The sequence below is a fragment of the Cyclopterus lumpus genome, chromosome 20, assembly GCF_009769545.1.
Source record: "Cyclopterus lumpus isolate fCycLum1 chromosome 20, fCycLum1.pri, whole genome shotgun sequence".
In the NCBI taxonomy this organism is placed as follows: Eukaryota; Metazoa; Chordata; class Actinopteri; order Perciformes; family Cyclopteridae; genus Cyclopterus; species Cyclopterus lumpus.
The window spans coordinates 580001-598694 of record NC_046985.1 but is presented as its reverse complement, the minus strand read 5'-3'; the positions used below and the strand labels follow the sequence as shown (position 1 = coordinate 598694).

General features: G+C 47.3%; 1 protein-coding gene across 8 annotated transcripts in view; it reads right to left on the bottom strand.

Annotated features, from left to right (window-relative positions):
* The window catches only part of LOC117749458 (lethal(3)malignant brain tumor-like protein 4), a 58465-nt gene that overhangs the window by 6296 nt on the left and 33475 nt on the right, over window positions 1-18694 (bottom strand). For all 8 annotated transcript variants that reach the window (XM_034560012.1, XM_034560013.1, XM_034560015.1 and 5 more), the window contains 4 exons: window positions 9264-9349; window positions 4360-4470; window positions 4150-4264; window positions 182-278 (listed from right to left, as the gene is read on the bottom strand). In XM_034560012.1, the coding sequence (XP_034415903.1) occupies window positions 182-278; window positions 4150-4264; window positions 4360-4470; window positions 9264-9349 (409 nt within the window). The remainder of the gene's footprint in view (window positions 1-181; window positions 279-4149; window positions 4265-4359; window positions 4471-9263; window positions 9350-18694) is intronic.

Genomic DNA, 18694 nt, shown 5'->3' with positions numbered 1-18694 from the left:
CTATTGTTCATCTGGTCACATGACATCTATTGCTTCTGTCCATCCAGGGAGAGGGATCCTTTTTTTTCTTGGTAGTTGTTCCTGATGTGAGGTCAAAGGTCAGGGCTGTCTATGTGTACAGATTGTAAAGCCCTCTGAGGGGAGGTTGTGGTTAGACAGCGTGACTCAGGTGTGTCATTACCTGTGGTGTCCGCTGTATTTGGCTCCTTTAATGTGTCCGACTCCTCTGCAGCCTCGAGTGGGACAGACACCCTGAGAAGGAGACGTGGGGGAGGAACCTGTCTCACACACAGTGAGGAACACCGTTAGAATCTTATAACATGTCTCTCTCTCTACCCGTCTCTCTCTCCACCCGTCTCTCTCTCTGACCGTCTCTCTCCACCCATCTCTCTCTCTACCCGTCTCTCTCTCTCTACCCGTCTCTCTCTCCACCCGTCTCTCTCTCTCTACCCGTCTCTCTCTCCACCCATCTCTCTCTCTCTACCCGTCTCTCTCTCTACCCGTCTCTCTCTCCACCCATCTCTCTCTCCACCCATCTCTCTCTCTACCCGTCTCTCTCTCTCTCTACCCGTCTCTCTCTCCACCCATCTCTCTCTACCCGTCTCTCTCTCCACCCATCTATCTCTCTCTACCCGTCTCTCTCTCTACCCGTCTCTCTCTCCACCCATCTCTCTCTACCCATCTCTCTCTACCCGTCTCACTATCTACCCGTCTCTCTCTCCACCCGTCTCTCTCTCCACCCGTCTCTCTCTCTGACCGTCTCTCTCCACCCATCTCTCTCTCTACCCGTCTCTCTCTCTCTACCCGTCTCTCTCTCCACCCGTCTCTCTCTCTCTACCCGTCTCTCTCTCCACCCATCTCTCTCTCTACCCGTCTCTCTCTCCACCCATCTCTCTCTACCCATCTCTCTCTACCCGTCTCACTATCTACCCGTCTCTCTCTCCACCCGTCTCTCTCTCTACCCATCTCTCTCTACCCGTCTCTCTCTCCACCCATCTCTCTCTCCCTCCCTCTCTCTCTCTCTCTCTCTCTGTCTGAGCGTGAGGTCGGAGGTTGGGAGCGGAGAGCGTCATGTTCGGAGTTGACGGTGTTTTTTCCCGTGTTTTTTCCCGTGTGTCTCGTGAGTGTAGATCAGTGTATGTGTCGGTGTTGAGTGGGGTACTGTGTGCACGAGGGGGGTTTGGTGGGTTGAGTGTGGGTGTTTGTGAGCCGCCGGCGCGCGCTAACGACGTGCTAACGGCGGGCTAGCGGGGAGCTAACGGCGGGCTAGCGGGGAGCTAGCGGCGGGCGTGCTAGCGGAGTTAGCACGCCAAAATGGACTTAAGTTGGCTCACACGCAGGCACGGGATTCGGCTTATGCCGGTGTTCCCGTGCACGGTGGAAGACTGCAGTCTGGCGGTGGGGGAGGTGGTGGGCTACAGCAGCGTGAAGTCCGCTGCCCGGATGAACAAAGCTGTGGTCTTGTTCTTGGACAGCGTCAGCAAGGTCAACATGGTGGTGGAGAGCGGTGTCGTGGTGTTCAACACACACGTCCCCGTCTCTCCCCTGGTCACGGCAGCGGTGAGGGTGACGGTGGCGAACGTACCGCCGTTCGTGAAGGACGAGGTACTGGTGGGGGAGCTGTCGAAGCACGGGAGGGTCACGTCCCAGGTGAGGAAGATGTCCTCTGGGAGCAGCTCTCCACTATTGAAACACGTGGTGTCACACAGGAGGCAATGCTTCATGCTGCTTCATGGCAGGAGCGAGGACTTGGACATCACTTTCACGGTGAGAGCTGATAACTCTCTTTTTATCATTTATGCAAAAACTGACAATATGAAGTGTTTTAACTGTGGGAGGGAAGGACATCAGAGCAGGGCCTGTCCTCGGAGGAAGGCTGGTGGACAGGACGACACCAGGGGGGACCCCAAAGACGGAGAGGACACGGAGGGGGGTCGGGAGCAGCAACAGGAGGAGGCAGGTGGGGTGAAGCAGGTGATCACAGAGCGGGGAAGTGGGGGGGAGCAGGTGAGCACAGAGAGGGGAAGTGGAGGGAAGCAGGTGAACACAGAAGGGGCAGAGGTGGGGCAGCAGGAGGAAGAAGAAGAGGAAGGGGCTGAGATGGGTCAGCAGCAGGAGGAAGAGGAAGAAGGGGCTGAGATGGGTCAGCAGCAGGAGGAGGGAGAGGAAGAAGAAGGGGCTGAGGTGGCCCAGGAATTGGAGGGGGAGAGGGCAGGTGTAGTACTGCAGGTGGAAGAAGAGGGGGCAGGGGCGGCCCAGGGGGGGGGGGGCACATATTCAGGAGGACAGCCAGGGGTGCACTGGAGGACAGGTGGAGGTGGGTAGGGGGCAGGAAGGAGGAGGGAATGAAAAGTGTGGGCAGGTCATGGAAGGAGAAAGTGAGGTGGAAATGGAGGAGGGTGAGGAGAAGCTTCATCCTCTGAAGAGGAAGGCCGGGGGGGACGAGGAAGGCTCGCAGAAAAAAAAAGGGACCTGTGGGCCAAGGGTATGAGTCTGAGTCCAGTATGGACGACTACTCTGTGGCAGAGAGTGGGTCCTCTGATGACACTGACTGTGAGAGGGAATATAGTCTGGCCAGGCTGAAATATTTCCTCAAGGACACAAAGAATAGGAAGTGTGAAGTGGAGAAGCACTTCACCGATCTGCCGAAGCTGATTCTATCTATCCGGCTTCATATGAAGAACAAGACGAGGAGAGGGTTTACACGGCAGGAGATCTATAGACTTCAGAAGATCAGGACGGTGGTGAATAAAGGGCTGAAGGAGGAGGCTGACAGCCAAGCACAGGAGGCCGGAGATCCGGAGGAGCAGCCCGGAGGAGCAGCACGGAGGAGCAGCCCGGACGAGCAGCCCAGAGGAGCAGCCCAGAGGGGCAGCACGGACGAGCAGCACGGAGGAGCAGTCCAGAAGAGCGGCCCTGAGGAGCAGCACGGAGGAGCAGTCCGGAAGAGCGGCCCTGAGGAGTGACCCTCAGGCGCAACCCTGAGGAGCGACTCAGCCCAGAAGAGGAGAAACCTGGACTATGACATTTAAACGGGGTCTCAGGACCACCAGCGGACAGAAGCGTTGCGTTTGGTTTTTTTGGTTGTTTTTGTTGTTTGATTTAGTTTTGAAGTAAGTGCAATGTTCTGTTTGTTTGTTTGTTTTTTTATGTAAAATAAAGGTTTTCTAAAAATCAAAAAAAAATCTCTCTACCCGTCTCTCTCTCTCCACCTATCTCTCTCTCTCTACCCGTCTCTCTCTCCACCCATCTCTCTCTCTCTACCCGTCTCTCTCTCTACCCATCTCTCTCTCTACCCGTCTTTCTCTCTCTACCCGTCTCTCTCTCCACCCATCTCTCTCTCCACCCATCTCTCTCTCTACCCGTCTTTCTCTCTCTACCCGTCTCTCTCTCTACCCGTCTCTCTCTCTACCCGTCTCTCTCTCTACCCGTCTTTCTCTCTCTACCCGTCTCTCTCTCTCTACCCGTCTCTCTCTCCACCCATCTCTCTCTCTACCCGTCTCTCTCTCTCTACCCGTCTCTCTCTCTACCCGTCTCTCTCTCTACCCATCTCTCTCTCCACCCATCTCTCTCTCTACCCATCTCTCTCTCTCTCCACCCGTCTCTCTCTCCACCCATCTCTCTCTCCACCCATCTCTCTCTCTACCCGTCTTTCTCTCTCTACCCGTCTCTCTCTCTACCCGTCTCTCTCTCTACCCATCTCTCTCTCCACCCATCTCTCTCTCTACCCATCTCTCTCTCTCTCCACCCGTCTCTCTCTCCACCCATCTCTCTCTCTACCCGTCTTTCTCTCTCTACCCGTCTCTCTCTCTCTACTCGTCTCTCTCTCCACCCGTCTCTCTCTCCACCCGTCTCTCTCTCTACCCGTCTCTCTCTCCACCCGTCTCTCTCTACCCGTCTCTCTCTCCACCCGTCTCTCTCTCCACCCGTCTCTCTCTCCACCCGTCTCTCTCTCTCTGACCGTCTCTCTCTACCCGTCTCTCTCTCTACCCGTCTCTCTCTCCACCCATCTCTCTCTCTACCCGTCTCTCTCTCTCTACCCGTCTCTCTCCACCCATCTCTCTCTCTACCCGTCTCTCTCTCTCTACCCGTCTCTCTCTCTACCCGTCTCTCTCTCTACCCGTCTCTCTCTCTACCCGTCTGTCTGACCTTGGGGGGGCTCCAGGGGGTGTCCTGTGCATTGACACCAGCCCACAGGATGGAGGTCAAAGTGGTCGCTGTCGCTCCAGATGTCAAACTGCTGCGACCAGCCGTCATAATGAACCTGCAGGTGAACACACCTGGTGACATTATCACACGCTTCATGACATCACACAGGTACACAGACAGGTACACAGACAGGTAGACAGACACGTGTACCTTTATCCTGTAGTCTTCTGTATCTGTTACCGTGGCGACGCGGATCAACATGGGGTTCCTCCTGTCGACCACCTCCAGTTTCTGGTTCCTCTGGAAACCGTGTGGCGCTCTCTGATTGGACGACAAGACACCTGTCAATCATCACAGCCCTGTTTCCTTCTCTACCTCCTTGTTTCCTGTTCTAATGCCTCCTTTCCTTCTTCACCTCCTCTCCTTCTCTACCTCCTTGTTTCCTGTTATAATGCCTCCTTTCCTTCTTCACCTCCTTTCCTTCTCTACCGCCTTGTTTCCTGTTCTAACGCCTCCTTTCCTTCTTCACCTCCTTTCCTTCTCTACCACCTCGTTTCCTGTTCTAACGCCTCCTTTCCTTCTTCACCTCCTTTCCTTCTCTACCACCTCGTTTCCTGTTCTAACGCCTCCTTTCCTTCTTCACCTCCTCTCCTTCTCTACCTCCTTGTTTCCTGTTCTAACGCCTCCTTTCCTTCTTCACCTCCTCTCCTTCTCTACCTCCTCGTTTCCTGTTCTAACGCCTCCTTTCCTTCTTCACCTCCTTTCCTTCTCTACCTCCTTGTTTCCTGTTATAATGCCTCCTTTCCTTCTTCACCTCCTCTCCTTCTCTACCGCCTCGTTTCCTGTTCTAACGCCTCCTTTCCTTCTTCACCTCCTCTCCTTCTCTACCTCCTTGTTTCCTCTTATGCCTCCTTTCCTTCTCTACCTCCTCGTTTCCTGTTCTAACGCCTCATTTCCTTCTCTACCTCCTCGTTTCCTGTTCTAACGCCTCCTTTCCTTCTTCACCTCCTTGTTGCCTTCTCTACCTCCTTGTTTCCTCTTATAATGCCTCCTTTCCTTCTCTACCTCCTCGTTTCCTGTTCTAACGCCTCCTTTCCTTCTTCACCTCCTTGTTGCCTTCTCTACCTCCTTGTTTCCTCTTATAATGCCTCCTTTCCTTCTCTACCTCCTTGTTTCCTGTTCTAACGCCTCCTTTCCTTCTTCACCTCCTTGTTTCCTTCTCTACCTCCTTGTTTCCTGTTCTAACGCCTCCTTTCCTTCTCTACCTCCTTGTTTCCTTCTCTACCTCCTTGTTTCCTGTTCTAACGCCTCCTTTCCTTCTCTACCTCCTTGTTGCCTTCTCTACCTCCTTGTTTCCTGTTCTAACGCCTCCTTTCCTTCTCTACCTCCTTGTTGCCTTCTCTACCTCCTTGTTTCCTGTTCTAACGCCTCCTTTCCTTCTCTACCTCCTCGTTTCCTGTTCTAACGCCTCCTTTCCTTCTCTACCTCCTTGTTTCCTGTTCTAACGCCTCCTTTCCTTCTCTACCTCCTTGTTTCCTGTTCTAACGCCTCCTTTCCTTCTTCACCTCCTTGTTTCCTTCTCTACCTCCTTGTTTCCTGTTCTAACGCCTCCTTTCCTTCTTCACCTCCTTGTTTCCTTCTCTACCTCCTTGTTTCCTCTTATAATGCCTCCTTTCCTTCTTCACCTCCTTGTTGCCTTCTCTACCTCCTCGTTTCCTGTTCTAACGCCTCCTTTCCTTCTCTACCTCCTTGTTTCCTGTTCTAACGCCTCCTTTCCTTCTTCACCTCCTTGTTTCCTTCTCTACCTCCTTGTTTCCTGTTCTAACGCCTCCTTTCCTTCTTCACCTCCTTGTTTCCTTCTCTACCTCCTTGTTTCCTGTTCTAACGCCTCATTTCCTTCTCTACCTCCTCGTTTCCTGTTCTAACGCCTCCTTTCCTTCTCTACCTCCTTGTTTCCTTCTCTACCTCCTTGTTTCCTGTTCTAACGCCGCCTTTCCTTCTTCACCTCCTCGTTTCCTTCTCTACCTCCTTGCTTCCTGTTCTAACGCCTCCTGTCCTTCTTCACCTCCTTGTTTCCTTCTCTACCTCCTTGTTTCCTCTTATAATGCCTCCTTTCCTTCTCTACCTCCTCGTTTCCTGTTCTAACGCCTCCTTTCCTTCTTCACCTCCTCGTTTCCTTCTCTACCTCCTTGTTTCCTGTTCTAACGCCTCCTTTCCTTCTTCACCTCCTCGTTTCCTTCTCTACCTCCTTGTTTCCTGTTCTAACGCCTCCTTTCCTTCTCTACCTCCTCGTTTCCTGTTCTAATGCCTCCTTTCCTTCTCTACCTCCTTGTTTCCTGTTCTAACGCCTCCTTTCCTTCTCTACCTCCTCGTTTCCTGTTCTAATGCCTCCTTTCCTTCTTCACCTCCTTGTTGCCTTCTCTACCTCCTTGTTTCCTGTTCTAACGCCTCCTTTCCTTCTCTACCTCCTTGTTTCCTTCTCTACCTCCTCGTTTCCTGTTCTAACGCATCCTTTCCTTCTTCACCTCCTCGTTTCCTTCTCTACCTCCTTGTTTCCTGTTCTAACGCCTCCTTTCCTTCTCTACCTCCTCGTTTCCTGTTCTAATGCCTCCTTTCCTTCTCTACCTCCTTGTTTCCTGTTCTAACGCCTCCTTTCCTTCTCTACCTCCTCGTTTCCTGTTCTAATGCCTCCTTTCCTTCTCTACCTCCTTGTTTCCTGTTCTAACGCCTCCTTTCCTTCTCTACCTCCTCGTTTCCTGTTCTAATGCCTCCTTTCCTTCTTCACCTCCTTGTTTCCTTCTCTACCTCCTTGTTTCCTCTTATAATGCCTCCTTTCCTTCTCTACCTCCTCGTTTCCTGTTCTAACGCCTCCTTTCCTTCTTCACCTCCTTGTTTCCGTCTCTACCTCCTTGTTTCCTCTTATAATGCCTCCTTTCCTTCTTCACCTCCTTGTTGTCTTCTCTACCGCCTCGTTTCCTGTTCTAACGCCTCCTTTCCTTCTTCACCTCCTTGTTTCCTTCTCTACCTCCTCGTTTCCTGTTCTAACGCCTCCTTTCCTTCTTCACCTCCTCCTTTCCTTCTCTACCTCCTTGTTTCCTGTTCTAACGCCTCCTTTCCTTCTTCACCTCCTTGTTTCCTTCTCTACCTCCTCGTTTCCTGTTCTAACGCCTCCTTTCCTTCTCTACCTCCTTGTTTCCTGTTCTAATGCCTCCTTTCCTTCTCTACCTCCTCGTTTACTGTTCTAACGCCTCCTTTCCTTCTTCACCTCCTTGTTTCCGTCTCTACCTCCTTGTTTCCTCTTATAATGCCTCCTTTCCTTCTTCACCTCCTTGTTGCCTTCTCTACCTCCTTGTTTCCTGTTCTAACGCCTCCTTTCCTTCTCTACCTCCTTGTTTCCTGTTCTAATGCCTCCTTTCCTTCTCTACCTCCTCGTTTACTGTTCTAACGCCTCCTTTCCTTCTCTACCTCCTTGTTTCCTGTTCTAATGCCTCCTTTCCTTCTCTACCTCCTCGTTTACTGTTCTAACGCCTCCTTTCCTTCTTCACCTCCTTGTTTCCGTCTCTACCTCCTTGTTTCCTCTTATAATGCCTCCTTTCCTTCTCTACCTCCTCGTTTCCTGTTCTAACGCCTCCTTTCCTTCTTGTTTCCTGTTCTAATGCCTCCTTTCCTTCTCTACCTCCTCGTTTACTGTTCTAACGCCTCCTTTCCTTCTTCACCTCCTTGTTTCCGTCTCTACCTCCTTGTTTCCTCTTATAATGCCTCCTTTCCTTCTTCACCTCCTTGTTGCCTTCTCTACCTCCTCGTTTACTGTTCTAACGCCTCCTTTCCTTCTCTACCTCCTTGTTTCCTGTTCTAATGCCTCCTTTCCTTCTCTACCTCCTCGTTTACTGTTCTAACGCCTCCTTTCCTTCTTCACCTCCTTGTTTCCGTCTCTACCTCCTTGTTTCCTCTTATAATGCCTCCTTTCCTTCTTCACCTCCTTGTTGCCTTCTCTACCTCCTCGTTTCCTGTTCTAACGCCTCCTTTCCTTCTTCACCTCCTTGTTTCCTTCTCTACCTCCTTGTTTCCTGTTCTAACGCCTCCTTTCCTTCTTCACCTCCTTGTTTCCTTCTCTACCTCCTTGTTTCCTCTTATAATGCCTCCTTTCCTTCTCTACCTCCTCGTTTCCTGTTCTAACGCCTCCTTTCCTTCTTGTTTCCTGTTCTAATGCCTCCTTTCCTTCTCTACCTCCTCGTTTACTGTTCTAACGCCTCCTTTCCTTCTTCACCTCCTTGTTTCCGTCTCTACCTCCTTGTTTCCTCTTATAATGCCTCCTTTCCTTCTTCACCTCCTTGTTGCCTTCTCTACCTCCTCGTTTCCTGTTCTAACGCCTCCTTTCCTTCTTCACCTCCTTGTTTCCTTCTCTACCTCCTTGTTTCCTGTTCTAACGCCTCCTTTCCTTCTTCACCTCCTTGTTTCCTTCTCTACCTCCTTGTTTCCTCTTATAATGCCTCCTTTCCTTCTCTACCTCCTCGTTTCCTGTTCTAACGCCTCCTTTCCTTCTTGTTTCCTGTTCTAATGCCTCCTTTCCTTCTCTACCTCCTCGTTTACTGTTCTAACGCCTCCTTTCCTTCTTCACCTCCTTGTTTCCGTCTCTACCTCCTTGTTTCCTCTTATAATGCCTCCTTTCCTTCTTCACCTCCTTGTTGCCTTCTCTACCTCCTTGTTTCCTGTTCTAACGCCTCCTTTCCTTCTCTACCTCCTTGTTTCCTGTTCTAATGCCTCGTTTCCTTCTCTACCTCCTTGTTTCCTGTTCTAACGCCTCCTTTCCTTCTCTACCTCCTTGTTTCCTGTTCTAATGCCTCCTTTCCTTCTCTACCTCCTCGTTTACTGTTCTAACGCCTCCTTTCCTTCTTCACCTCCTTGTTTCCGTCTCTACCTCCTTGTTTCCTCTTATAATGCCTCCTTTCCTTCTTCACCTCCTTGTTGCCTTCTCTACCTCCTCGTTTCCTGTTCTAACGCCTCCTTTCCTTCTTCACCTCCTTGTTTCCTTCTCTACCTCCTTGTTTCCTGTTCTAACGCCTCCTTTCCTTCTCTACCTCCTTGTTTCCTTCTCTACCTCCTTGTTTCCTCACCATTGTGAAGGCTGAACTGGGAGCAGCTGTGGAACCAGTTTGTTGAAGGTATTCCTCCCACAGGAAGTTCTCTGGGTTGAGGTGTCCTGAAAAACACAATATGTGGTACTCAGAGTACTAGCGTGTATACTATGTGTATACTGTGTGTACTATGTGTATACTGTGTGTACTGAGTGTGTACTGTGTGGACTGTGTGGACTATGTGTATAATGTGTGTACTATGTGTATACTGTGTATACTATGTGTATACTGTGTGTACTGAGTGTGTACTGTGTGTACTGAGTGTGTACTGTGTGTGTACTGTGTGGACTATGTGTATAATGTGTGTACTATGTGTATACTGTGTGTACTGAGTGTGTACTGTGTGTACTATGTGTATACTGTGTGTACTATGTGTATACTGTGTGTACTGAGTGTGTACTGTGTGTACTGTGTGTACTGTGTGGACTATGTGTATACTGTGTGTACTATGTGTATACTGTGTGTACTGAATGTGTACTGTGTGGACTATGTGTATAATGTGTGTACTATGTGTATACTGTGTATACTATGTGTATACTGTGTGTACTGAGTGTGTACTGTGTGGACTATGTGTATACTGTGTGTACTATGTGTATACTGTGTGTACTGTGTGTACTGAATGTGTACTGTGTGGACTATGTGTATAATGTGTGTACTATGTGTATACTGTGTATACTATGTGTATACTGTGTGTACTGAGTGTGTACTGTGTGTACTGTGTGGACTGTGTGGACTATGTGTATACTGTGTGTACTATGTGTATAATGTGTGTACTGCGTGTGTACTGAGTGTAGTGAGTGTGTACTGAGTGTACTGTATGTAGTGAGTGTGTACTGTATGTAGTGAGTGTGTAGTGTGTGTAGTGAGTGTATACTGTGTGTACTGCGTGTGTACTGTATGTAGTGAGTGTGTACTGTGTGTAGTGAGTGTGTACTGTGTGTAGTGAGTGTGTACTGTATGTAGTGAGTGTGTAGTGTGTGTAGTGAGTGTGAACTGTGTGTAGTGAGTGTGTACTGTGTGTAGTGAGTGTGTACTATGTGTAGTGAGTGTGTACTGTGTGTAGTGAGTGTGTAGTGTGTGAAGAGAGTGTGTAGTGTGTGTAGTGAGTGTGTACTGTGTGTACTGTGTGTAGTGAGTGTGTACTTTGTGTACTGAGTGTGTACTATGTGTAGTGAGTGTGTAGTGAGTGTGTACTGTGTGTAGTGAGTGTGTACTGTGTGTACTGAGTGTAGTGAGTGTGTACTATGTGTAGTGTGTGTACTGAGTGTGTACTGTGTGTAGTGAGTGTATACTGTGTGTAGTGAGTGTATAATGTGTGTAGTGAGTGTGTACTGTGTGTACTGAGTGTGTACTTTGTGTACTGAGTGTGTACTATGTGTAGTGAGTGTGTAGTGTGTGTAGTGAGTGTGTAGTGTGTGTAGTGAGTGTGTAGTTTGTGTACTGAGTGTATAGTGTGTGAAGTGAGTGTGTACTGTGTGTAGTGAGTGTGTACTATGTGTAGTGAGTGTGTAGTGTGTGAAGTGAGTGTGTACTGTGTGTAGTGTGTGTAGTGAGTGTGTACTGTGTGTAGTGAGTGTGTACTTTGTGTACTGAGTGTAGTGAGTGTGTAGTGTGTGTAGTGAGTGTGTACTGTGTGTAGTGAGTGTGTACTGAGTGTAGTGAGTGTGTACTGTGTGTAGTGAGTGTGTACTGTGTGTAGTGAGTGTGTAGTGTGTGTAGTGAGTGTGTACTGTGTGTAGTGAGTGTGTAGTGTGTGTAGTGAGTGTGTAGTGTGTGTAGTGAGTGTATACTGTGTGTAGTGAGTGTGTACTGTGTGTAGTGAGTGTGTAGTATGTGTAGTGAGTGTGTAGTGTGTGAAGTGAGTGTGTACTGTGTGTAGTGAGTGTGTACTATGTGTAGTGAGTGTGTAGTGTGTGAAGTGAGTGTGTACTGTGTGTAGTGAGTGTGTAGTGTGTGTAGTGAGTGTGTACTGTGTGTAGTGAGTGTGTACTTTGTGTACTGAGTGTGTACTATGTGTAGTGAGTGTGTAGTGTGTGTAGTGAGTGTGTAGTGTGTGTAGTGAGTGTGTACTGTGTGTAGTGAGTGTGTAGTGTGTGTAGTGAGTGTGTACTGTGTGTAGTGAGTGTGTACTGTGTGTACTGAGTGTAGTGAGTGTGTACTATGTGTAGTGAGTGTGTAGTGTGTGTAGTGAGTGTGTACTTTGTGTACTGAGTGTGTACTATGTGTAGTGAGTGTGTAGTGTGTGTAGTGAGTGTTTACTGTGTGTACTGAGTGTGTACTGTGTGTAGTGAGTGTGTAGTGTGTGTAGTGAGTGTGTACTGTGTGTAGTGAGTGTGTACTGTGTGTACTGAGTGTAGTGAGTGTGTACTATGTGTAGTGAGTGTGTAGTGTGTGTAGTGAGTGTGTACTGTGTGTAGTGAGTGTGTAGTGTGTGTAGTGAGTGTGTACTGTGAGTAGTGAGTGTGTACTGTGTGTACTGAGTGTAGTGAGTGTATACTGTGTGTAGTGAGTGTGTACTGTGTGTAGTGAGTGTGTACTGTGTGTAGTGAGTGTGTAGTGTGTGTAGTGAGTGTGTACTGTGTGTAGTGAGTGTATACTGTGTGTAGTGAGTGTGTAGTGTGTGTAGTGAGTGTGTACTGTGTGTAGTGAGTGTGTAGTGTGTGTAGTGAGTGTGTACTGTGTGTAGTGAGTGTGTACTATGTGTAGTGTGTGTAGTGAGTGTGTAGTGTGTGTAGTGAGTGTGTACTTTGTGTACTGAGTGTGTACTATGTGTAGTGAGTGTGTAGTGTGTGTAGTGAGTGTTTACTGTGTGTACTGAGTGTGTACTGTGTGTAGTGAGTGTATACTGTGTGTAGTGAGTGTGTAGTGTGTGTAGTGAGTGTGTACTGTGTGTAGTGAGTGTGTAGTGTGTGTAGTGAGTGTGTACTGTGAGTAGTGAGTGTGTACTGTGTGTACTGAGTGTAGTGAGTGTATACTGTGTGTGTAGTGAGTGTGTACTGTGTGTAGTGAGTGTGTAGTGTGTGTAGTGAGTGTGTACTGTGTGTAGTGAGTGTGTACTGTGTGTAGTGAGTGTGTAGTGTGTGTAGTGAGTGTGTAGTGAGTGTGTACTGTGTGTAGTGAGTGTGTACTATGTGTAGTGAGTGTGTAGTGTGTGTAGTGAGTGTGTACTGTGTGTAGTGAGTGTGTAGTGAGTGTGTACTGTGTGTAGTGAGTGTGTACTGTGTGTAGTGAGTGTGTACTTTGTGTACTGAGTGTGTACTATGTGTAGTGAGTGTGTAGTGTGTGTAGTGAGTGTGTACTATGTGTAGTGAGTGTGTAGTGTGTGAAGTGAGTGTGTAGTGTGTGAAGTGAGTGTGTACTATGTGTAGTGAGTGTGTACAACGTGTAGTGAGTGTGTACTTTGTGTACTGAGTGTGTACTATGTGTAGTGAGTGTGTAGTGTGTGTAGTGAGTGTGTAGTGTGTGTAGTGAGTGTGTACTGTGTGTAGTGAGTGTGTACTGTGTGTAGTGAGTGTGTACTTTGTGTACTGAGTGTGTACTGTGTGTAGTGAGTGTGTAGTGTGTGTAGTGAGTGTGTACTGTGTGTAGTGAGTGTGTACTGTGTGTAGTGAGTGTGTACTGTGTGTAGTGAGTGTGTACTGTGTGTAGTGAGTGTGTACTGTGTGTAGTGAGTGTATACTGTGTGTAGTGAGTGTGTACTGTGTGTAGTGAGTGTGTACTGTGTGTAGTGAGTGTGTACTTTGTGTACTGAGTGTGTACTATGTGTAGTGAGTGTGTAGTGTGTGTAGTGAGTGTGTACTGTGTGTAGTGAGTGTGTACTATGTGTAGTGAGTGTGTAGTGTGTGTAGTGAGTGTGTATTGTGTGTAGTGAGTGGGTAGTGAGTGTGTACTGTGTGTAGTGAGTGTGTACTGTGTGTAGTGAGTGTGTACTTTGTGTACTGAGTGTGTACTATGTGTACTGAGTGTGTACTATGTGTAGTGAGTGTGTACTGTGTGTAGTGAGTGTGTACTGTGTGTAGTGAGTGTGTAGTGTGTGTAGTGAGTGTGTATTGTGTGTAGTGTGTGTAGTGAGTGTGTATTGTGTGTACTGAGTGTGTACTGTGTGTAGTGAGTGTATACTGTGTGTAGTGAGTGTGTAGTGTGTGTAGTGAGTGTGTACTGTGTGTAGTGAGTGTGTACTTTGTGTACTGAGTGTGTACTATGTGTAGTGAGTGTGTAGTGTGTGTAGTGAGTGTGTACTGTGTGTAGTGAGTGTGTACTGTGTGTAGTGAGTGTGTACTGTGTGTAGTGAGTGTGTACTATGTGTAGTGAGTGTGTAGTGTGTGTAGTGAGTGTGTATTGTGTGTAGTGAGTGGGTAGTGAGTGTGTACTGTGTGTAGTGAGTGTGTACTTTGTGTACTGAGTGTGTACTATGTGTAGTGAGTGTGTAGTGTGTGTAGTGAGTGTGTAGTGTGTGTAGTGAGTGTGTACTGTGTGTAGTGAGTGTGTACTTTGTGTACTGAGTGTGTACTATGTGTAGTGAGTGTGTACTGTGTGTAGTGAGTGTGTACTGAGTGTAGTGAGTGTGTACTGTGTGTAGTGAGTGTGTAGTGTGTGTAGTGAGTGTGTAGTGTGTGTAGTGAGTGTGTACTGTGTGTAGTGAGTGTGTACTGTGTGTAGTGAATGTGTACTTTGTGTACTGAGTGTGTAGTGAGTGTGTACTGTGTGTAGTGAGTGTGTAGTGTGTGTAGTGAGTGTGTACTTTGTGTACTGAGTGTGTACTATGTGTAGTGAGTGTGTAGTGTGTGTAGTGAGTGTGTACTATGTGTAGTGAGTGTGTAGTGTGTGAAGTGAGTGTGTAGTGTGTGAAGTGAGTGTGTAGTGTGTGTAGTGAGTGTGTACAACGTGTAGTGAGTGTGTACTGTGTGTACTGCGTGTGTAGTGAGTGTGTACTGTGTGTAGTGAGTGTGTACTGTGTGTAGTGAGTGTGTACTTTGTGTACTGAGTGTGTACTATGTGTAGTGAGTGTGTAGTGTGTGTAGTGAGTGTGTACTATGTGTAGTGAGTGTGTAGTGTGTGAAGTGAGTGTGTAGTGTGTGAAGTGAGTGTGTAGTGTGTGTAGTGAGTGTGTACAACGTGTAGTGAGTGTGTACTTTGTGTACTGAGTGTGTACTATGTGTAGTGAGTGTGTAGTGTGTGTAGTGAGTGTGTAGTGTGTGTAGTGAGTGTGTACTGTGTGTAGTGAGTGTGTACTTTGTGTACTGAGTGTGTACTATGTGTAGTGAGTGTGTACTGTGTGTAGTGAGTGTGTACTGAGTGTAGTGAGTGTGTACTGTGTGTAGTGAGTGTGTAGTGTGTGTAGTGAGTGTGTAGTGTGTGTAGTGAGTGTGTACTGTGTGTAGTGAGTGTGTACTGTGTGTAGTGAGTGTGTACTGTGTGTAGTGAGTGTGTAGTGTGTGTAGTGAGTGTGTACTGTGTGTAGTGAGTGTGTACTTTGTGTACTGAGTGTGTACTATGTGTAGTGAGTGTGTAGTGTGTGTAGTGAGTGTGTACTGTGTGTAGTGAGTGTGTACTGTGTGTAGTGAGTGTGTACTGTGTGTAGTGAGTGTGTACTATGTGTAGTGAGTGTGTAGTGTGTGTAGTGAGTGTGTATTGTGTGTAGTGAGTGGGTAGTGAGTGTGTACTGTGTGTAGTGAGTGTGTACTTTGTGTACTGAGTGTGTACTATGTGTAGTGAGTGTGTAGTGTGTGTAGTGAGTGTGTAGTGTGTGTAGTGAGTGTGTACTGTGTGTAGTGAGTGTGTACTTTGTGTACTGAGTGTGTACTATGTGTAGTGAGTGTGTACTGTGTGTAGTGAGTGTGTACTGAGTGTAGTGAGTGTGTACTGTGTGTAGTGAGTGTGTAGTGTGTGTAGTGAGTGTGTAGTGTGTGTAGTGAGTGTGTACTGTGTGTAGTGAGTGTGTACTGTGTGTAGTGAATGTGTACTTTGTGTACTGAGTGTGTAGTGAGTGTGTACTGTGTGTAGTGAGTGTGTAGTGTGTGTAGTGAGTGTGTACTTTGTGTACTGAGTGTGTACTATGTGTAGTGAGTGTGTAGTGTGTGTAGTGAGTGTGTACTATGTGTAGTGAGTGTGTAGTGTGTGAAGTGAGTGTGTAGTGTGTGAAGTGAGTGTGTAGTGTGTGTAGTGAGTGTGTACAACGTGTAGTGAGTGTGTACTGTGTGTACTGCGTGTGTAGTGAGTGTGTACTGTGTGTAGTGAGTGTGTACTGTGTGTAGTGAGTGTGTACTTTGTGTACTGAGTGTGTACTATGTGTAGTGAGTGTGTAGTGTGTGTAGTGAGTGTGTACTATGTGTAGTGAGTGTGTAGTGTGTGAAGTGAGTGTGTAGTGTGTGAAGTGAGTGTGTAGTGTGTGTAGTGAGTGTGTACAACGTGTAGTGAGTGTGTACTTTGTGTACTGAGTGTGTACTATGTGTAGTGAGTGTGTAGTGTGTGTAGTGAGTGTGTAGTGTGTGTAGTGAGTGTGTACTGTGTGTAGTGAGTGTGTACTTTGTGTACTGAGTGTGTACTATGTGTAGTGAGTGTGTACTGTGTGTAGTGAGTGTGTACTGAGTGTAGTGAGTGTGTACTGTGTGTAGTGAGTGTGTAGTGTGTGTAGTGAGTGTGTAGTGTGTGTAGTGAGTGTGTACTGTGTGTAGTGAGTGTGTACTGTGTGTAGTGAGTGTGTACTGTGTGTAGTGAGTGTGTAGTGTGTGTAGTGAGTGTGTACTGTGTGTACTGAGTGTGTACTGTGTGTAGTGAGTGTATACTGTGTGTAGTGAGTGTGTAGTGTGTGTAGTGAGTGTGTACTGTGTGTAGTGAGTGTGTACTTTGTGTACTGAGTGTGTACTATGTGTAGTGAGTGTGTAGTGTGTGTAGTGAGTGTGTACTGTGTGTAGTGAGTGTGTACTGTGTGTAGTGAGTGTGTACTATGTGTAGTGAGTGTGTAGTGTGTGTAGTGAGTGTGTATTGTGTGTAGTGAGTGGGTAGTGAGTGTGTACTGTGTGTAGTGAGTGTGTACTTTGTGTACTGAGTGTGTACTATGTGTACTGAGTGTGTACTATGTGTAGTGAGTGTGTACTGTGTGTAGTGAGTGTGTACTGTGTGTAGTGAGTGTGTAGTGTGTGTAGTGAGTGTGTATTGTGTGTAGTGTGTGTAGTGAGTGTGTATTGTGTGTACTGAGTGTGTACTGTGTGTAGTGAGTGTATACTGTGTGTAGTGAGTGTGTAGTGTGTGTAGTGAGTGTGTACTGTGTGTAGTGAGTGTGTACTTTGTGTACTGAGTGTGTACTATGTGTAGTGAGTGTGTAGTGTGTGTAGTGAGTGTGTACTGTGTGTAGTGAGTGTGTACTGTGTGTAGTGAGTGTGTACTGTGTGTAGTGAGTGTGTACTATGTGTAGTGAGTGTGTAGTGTGTGTAGTGAGTGTGTATTGTGTGTACTGAGTGTGTACTGTGTGTAGTGAGTGTATACTGTGTGTAGTGAGTGTGTAGTGTGTGTAGTGAGTGTGTACTTTGTGTACTGAGTGTGTACTTTGTGTAGTGAGTGTGTACTGTGTGTAGTGAGTGTGTACTATGTGTAGTGAGTGTGTAGTGTGTGTGTACTGTGTGTAGTGAGTGTGTACTGTGTGTAGTGAGTGTGTACTGTGTGTAGTGAGTGTGTACTATGTGTAGTGAGTGTGTAGTGTGTGTGTACTGTGTGTAGTGAGTGTGTACTGTGTGTAGTGAGTGTGTACTGTGTGTAGTGAGTGTGTACTATGTGTAGTGAGTGTGTAGTGAGTGTGTACTGTGTGTAGTGAGTGTGTAGTGAGTGTGTACTGTGTGTAGTGAGTGTGTAGTGTGTGTAGTGAGTGTGTACTGTGTGTAGTGAGTGTGTACTGAGTGTAGTGAGTGTGTACTGTGTGTAGTGAGTGTGTACTGTGTGTAGTGAGTGTGTAGTGTGTGTAGTGAGTGTGTAGTGTGTGTAGTGAGTGTGTACTGTGTGTAGTGAGTGTGTACTGTGTGTAGTGAGTGTGTACTGTGTGTAGTGAGTGTGTACTGTGTGTAGTGAGTGTGTAGTGTGTGTAGTGAGTGTGTACTGTGTGTACTGAGTGTGTACTGTGTGTAGTGAGTGTATACTGTGTGTAGTGAGTGTGTAGTGTGTGTAGTGAGTGTGTACTGTGTGTACTGAGTGTGTACTGTGTGTAGTGAGTGTGTACTGTGTGTAGTGAGTGTGTAGTGTGTGTAGTGAGTGTGTACTTTGTGTACTGAGTGTGTACTATGTGTAGTGAGTGTGTACTGTGTGTAGTGAGTGTGTACTATGTGTAGTGAGTGTGTAGTGTGTGTGTACTGTGTGTAGTGAGTGTGTACTGTGTGTAGTGAGTGTGTACTGTGTGTAGTGAGTGTGTACTATGTGTAGTGAGTGTGTAGTGAGTGTGTACTGTGTGTAGTGAGTGTGTAGTGAGTGTGTACTGTGTGTAGTGAGTGTGTACTGTGTGTAGTGAGTGTGTACTTTGTGTACTGAGTGTGTACTATGTGTAGTGAGTGTGTAGTGTGTGTAGTGAGTGTGTAGTGTGTGAAGTGAGTGTGTACTATGTGTAGTGAGTGTGTAGTGTGTGTAGTGAGTGTGTAGTGTGTGTAGTGAGTGTGTACTGTGTGTAGTGAGTGTGTAGTGTGTGTAGTGAGTGTGTACTGTGTGAAGAGAGTGTGTAGTGTGTGTAGTGAGTGTGTACTGTGTGTACTGTGTGTAGTGAGTGTGTACTTTGTGTAGTGAGTGTGTACTGAGTGTAGTGAGTGTGTACTATGTGTAGTGAGTGTGTAGTGTGTGTAGTGAGTGTGTAGTGTGTGTAGTGAGTGTGTACTGTGTGTAGTGAGTGTGTACTGTGTGTAGTGAGTGTGTAGTGTGTGTAGTGAGTGTGTAGTGAGTGTGTACTGTGTGTAGTGAGTGTGTACTTTGTGTAGTGAGTGTGTACTGAGTGTAGTGAGTGTGTACTGTGTGTAGTGAGTGTGTAGTGTGTGTAGTGAGTGTGTAGTGAGTGTGTACTGTGTGTAGTGAGTGTGTACTTTGTGTAGTGAGTGTGTACTGTGTGTAGTGAGTGTGTAGTGTGTGAAGTGAGTGTGTACTGTGTGTAGTGAGTGTGTACTTTGTGTACTGAGTGTGTACTGAGTGTACTGAGTGTGTACTGTGTGTACTGAGTGTGTACTGTGTGTAGTGAGTGTGTACTGTGTGTAGTGAGTGTGTACTGAGTGTAGTGAGTGTGTACTGTGTGTAGTGAGTGTGTAGTGTGTGTAGTGAGTGTGTAGTGTGTGTAGTGAGTGTGTAGTGTGTGTAGTGAGTGTGTACTGTGTGTAGTGAGTGTGTACTGTGTGTAGTGAGTGTGTACTGTGTGTAGTGAGTGTGTAGTGTGTGTAGTGAGTGTG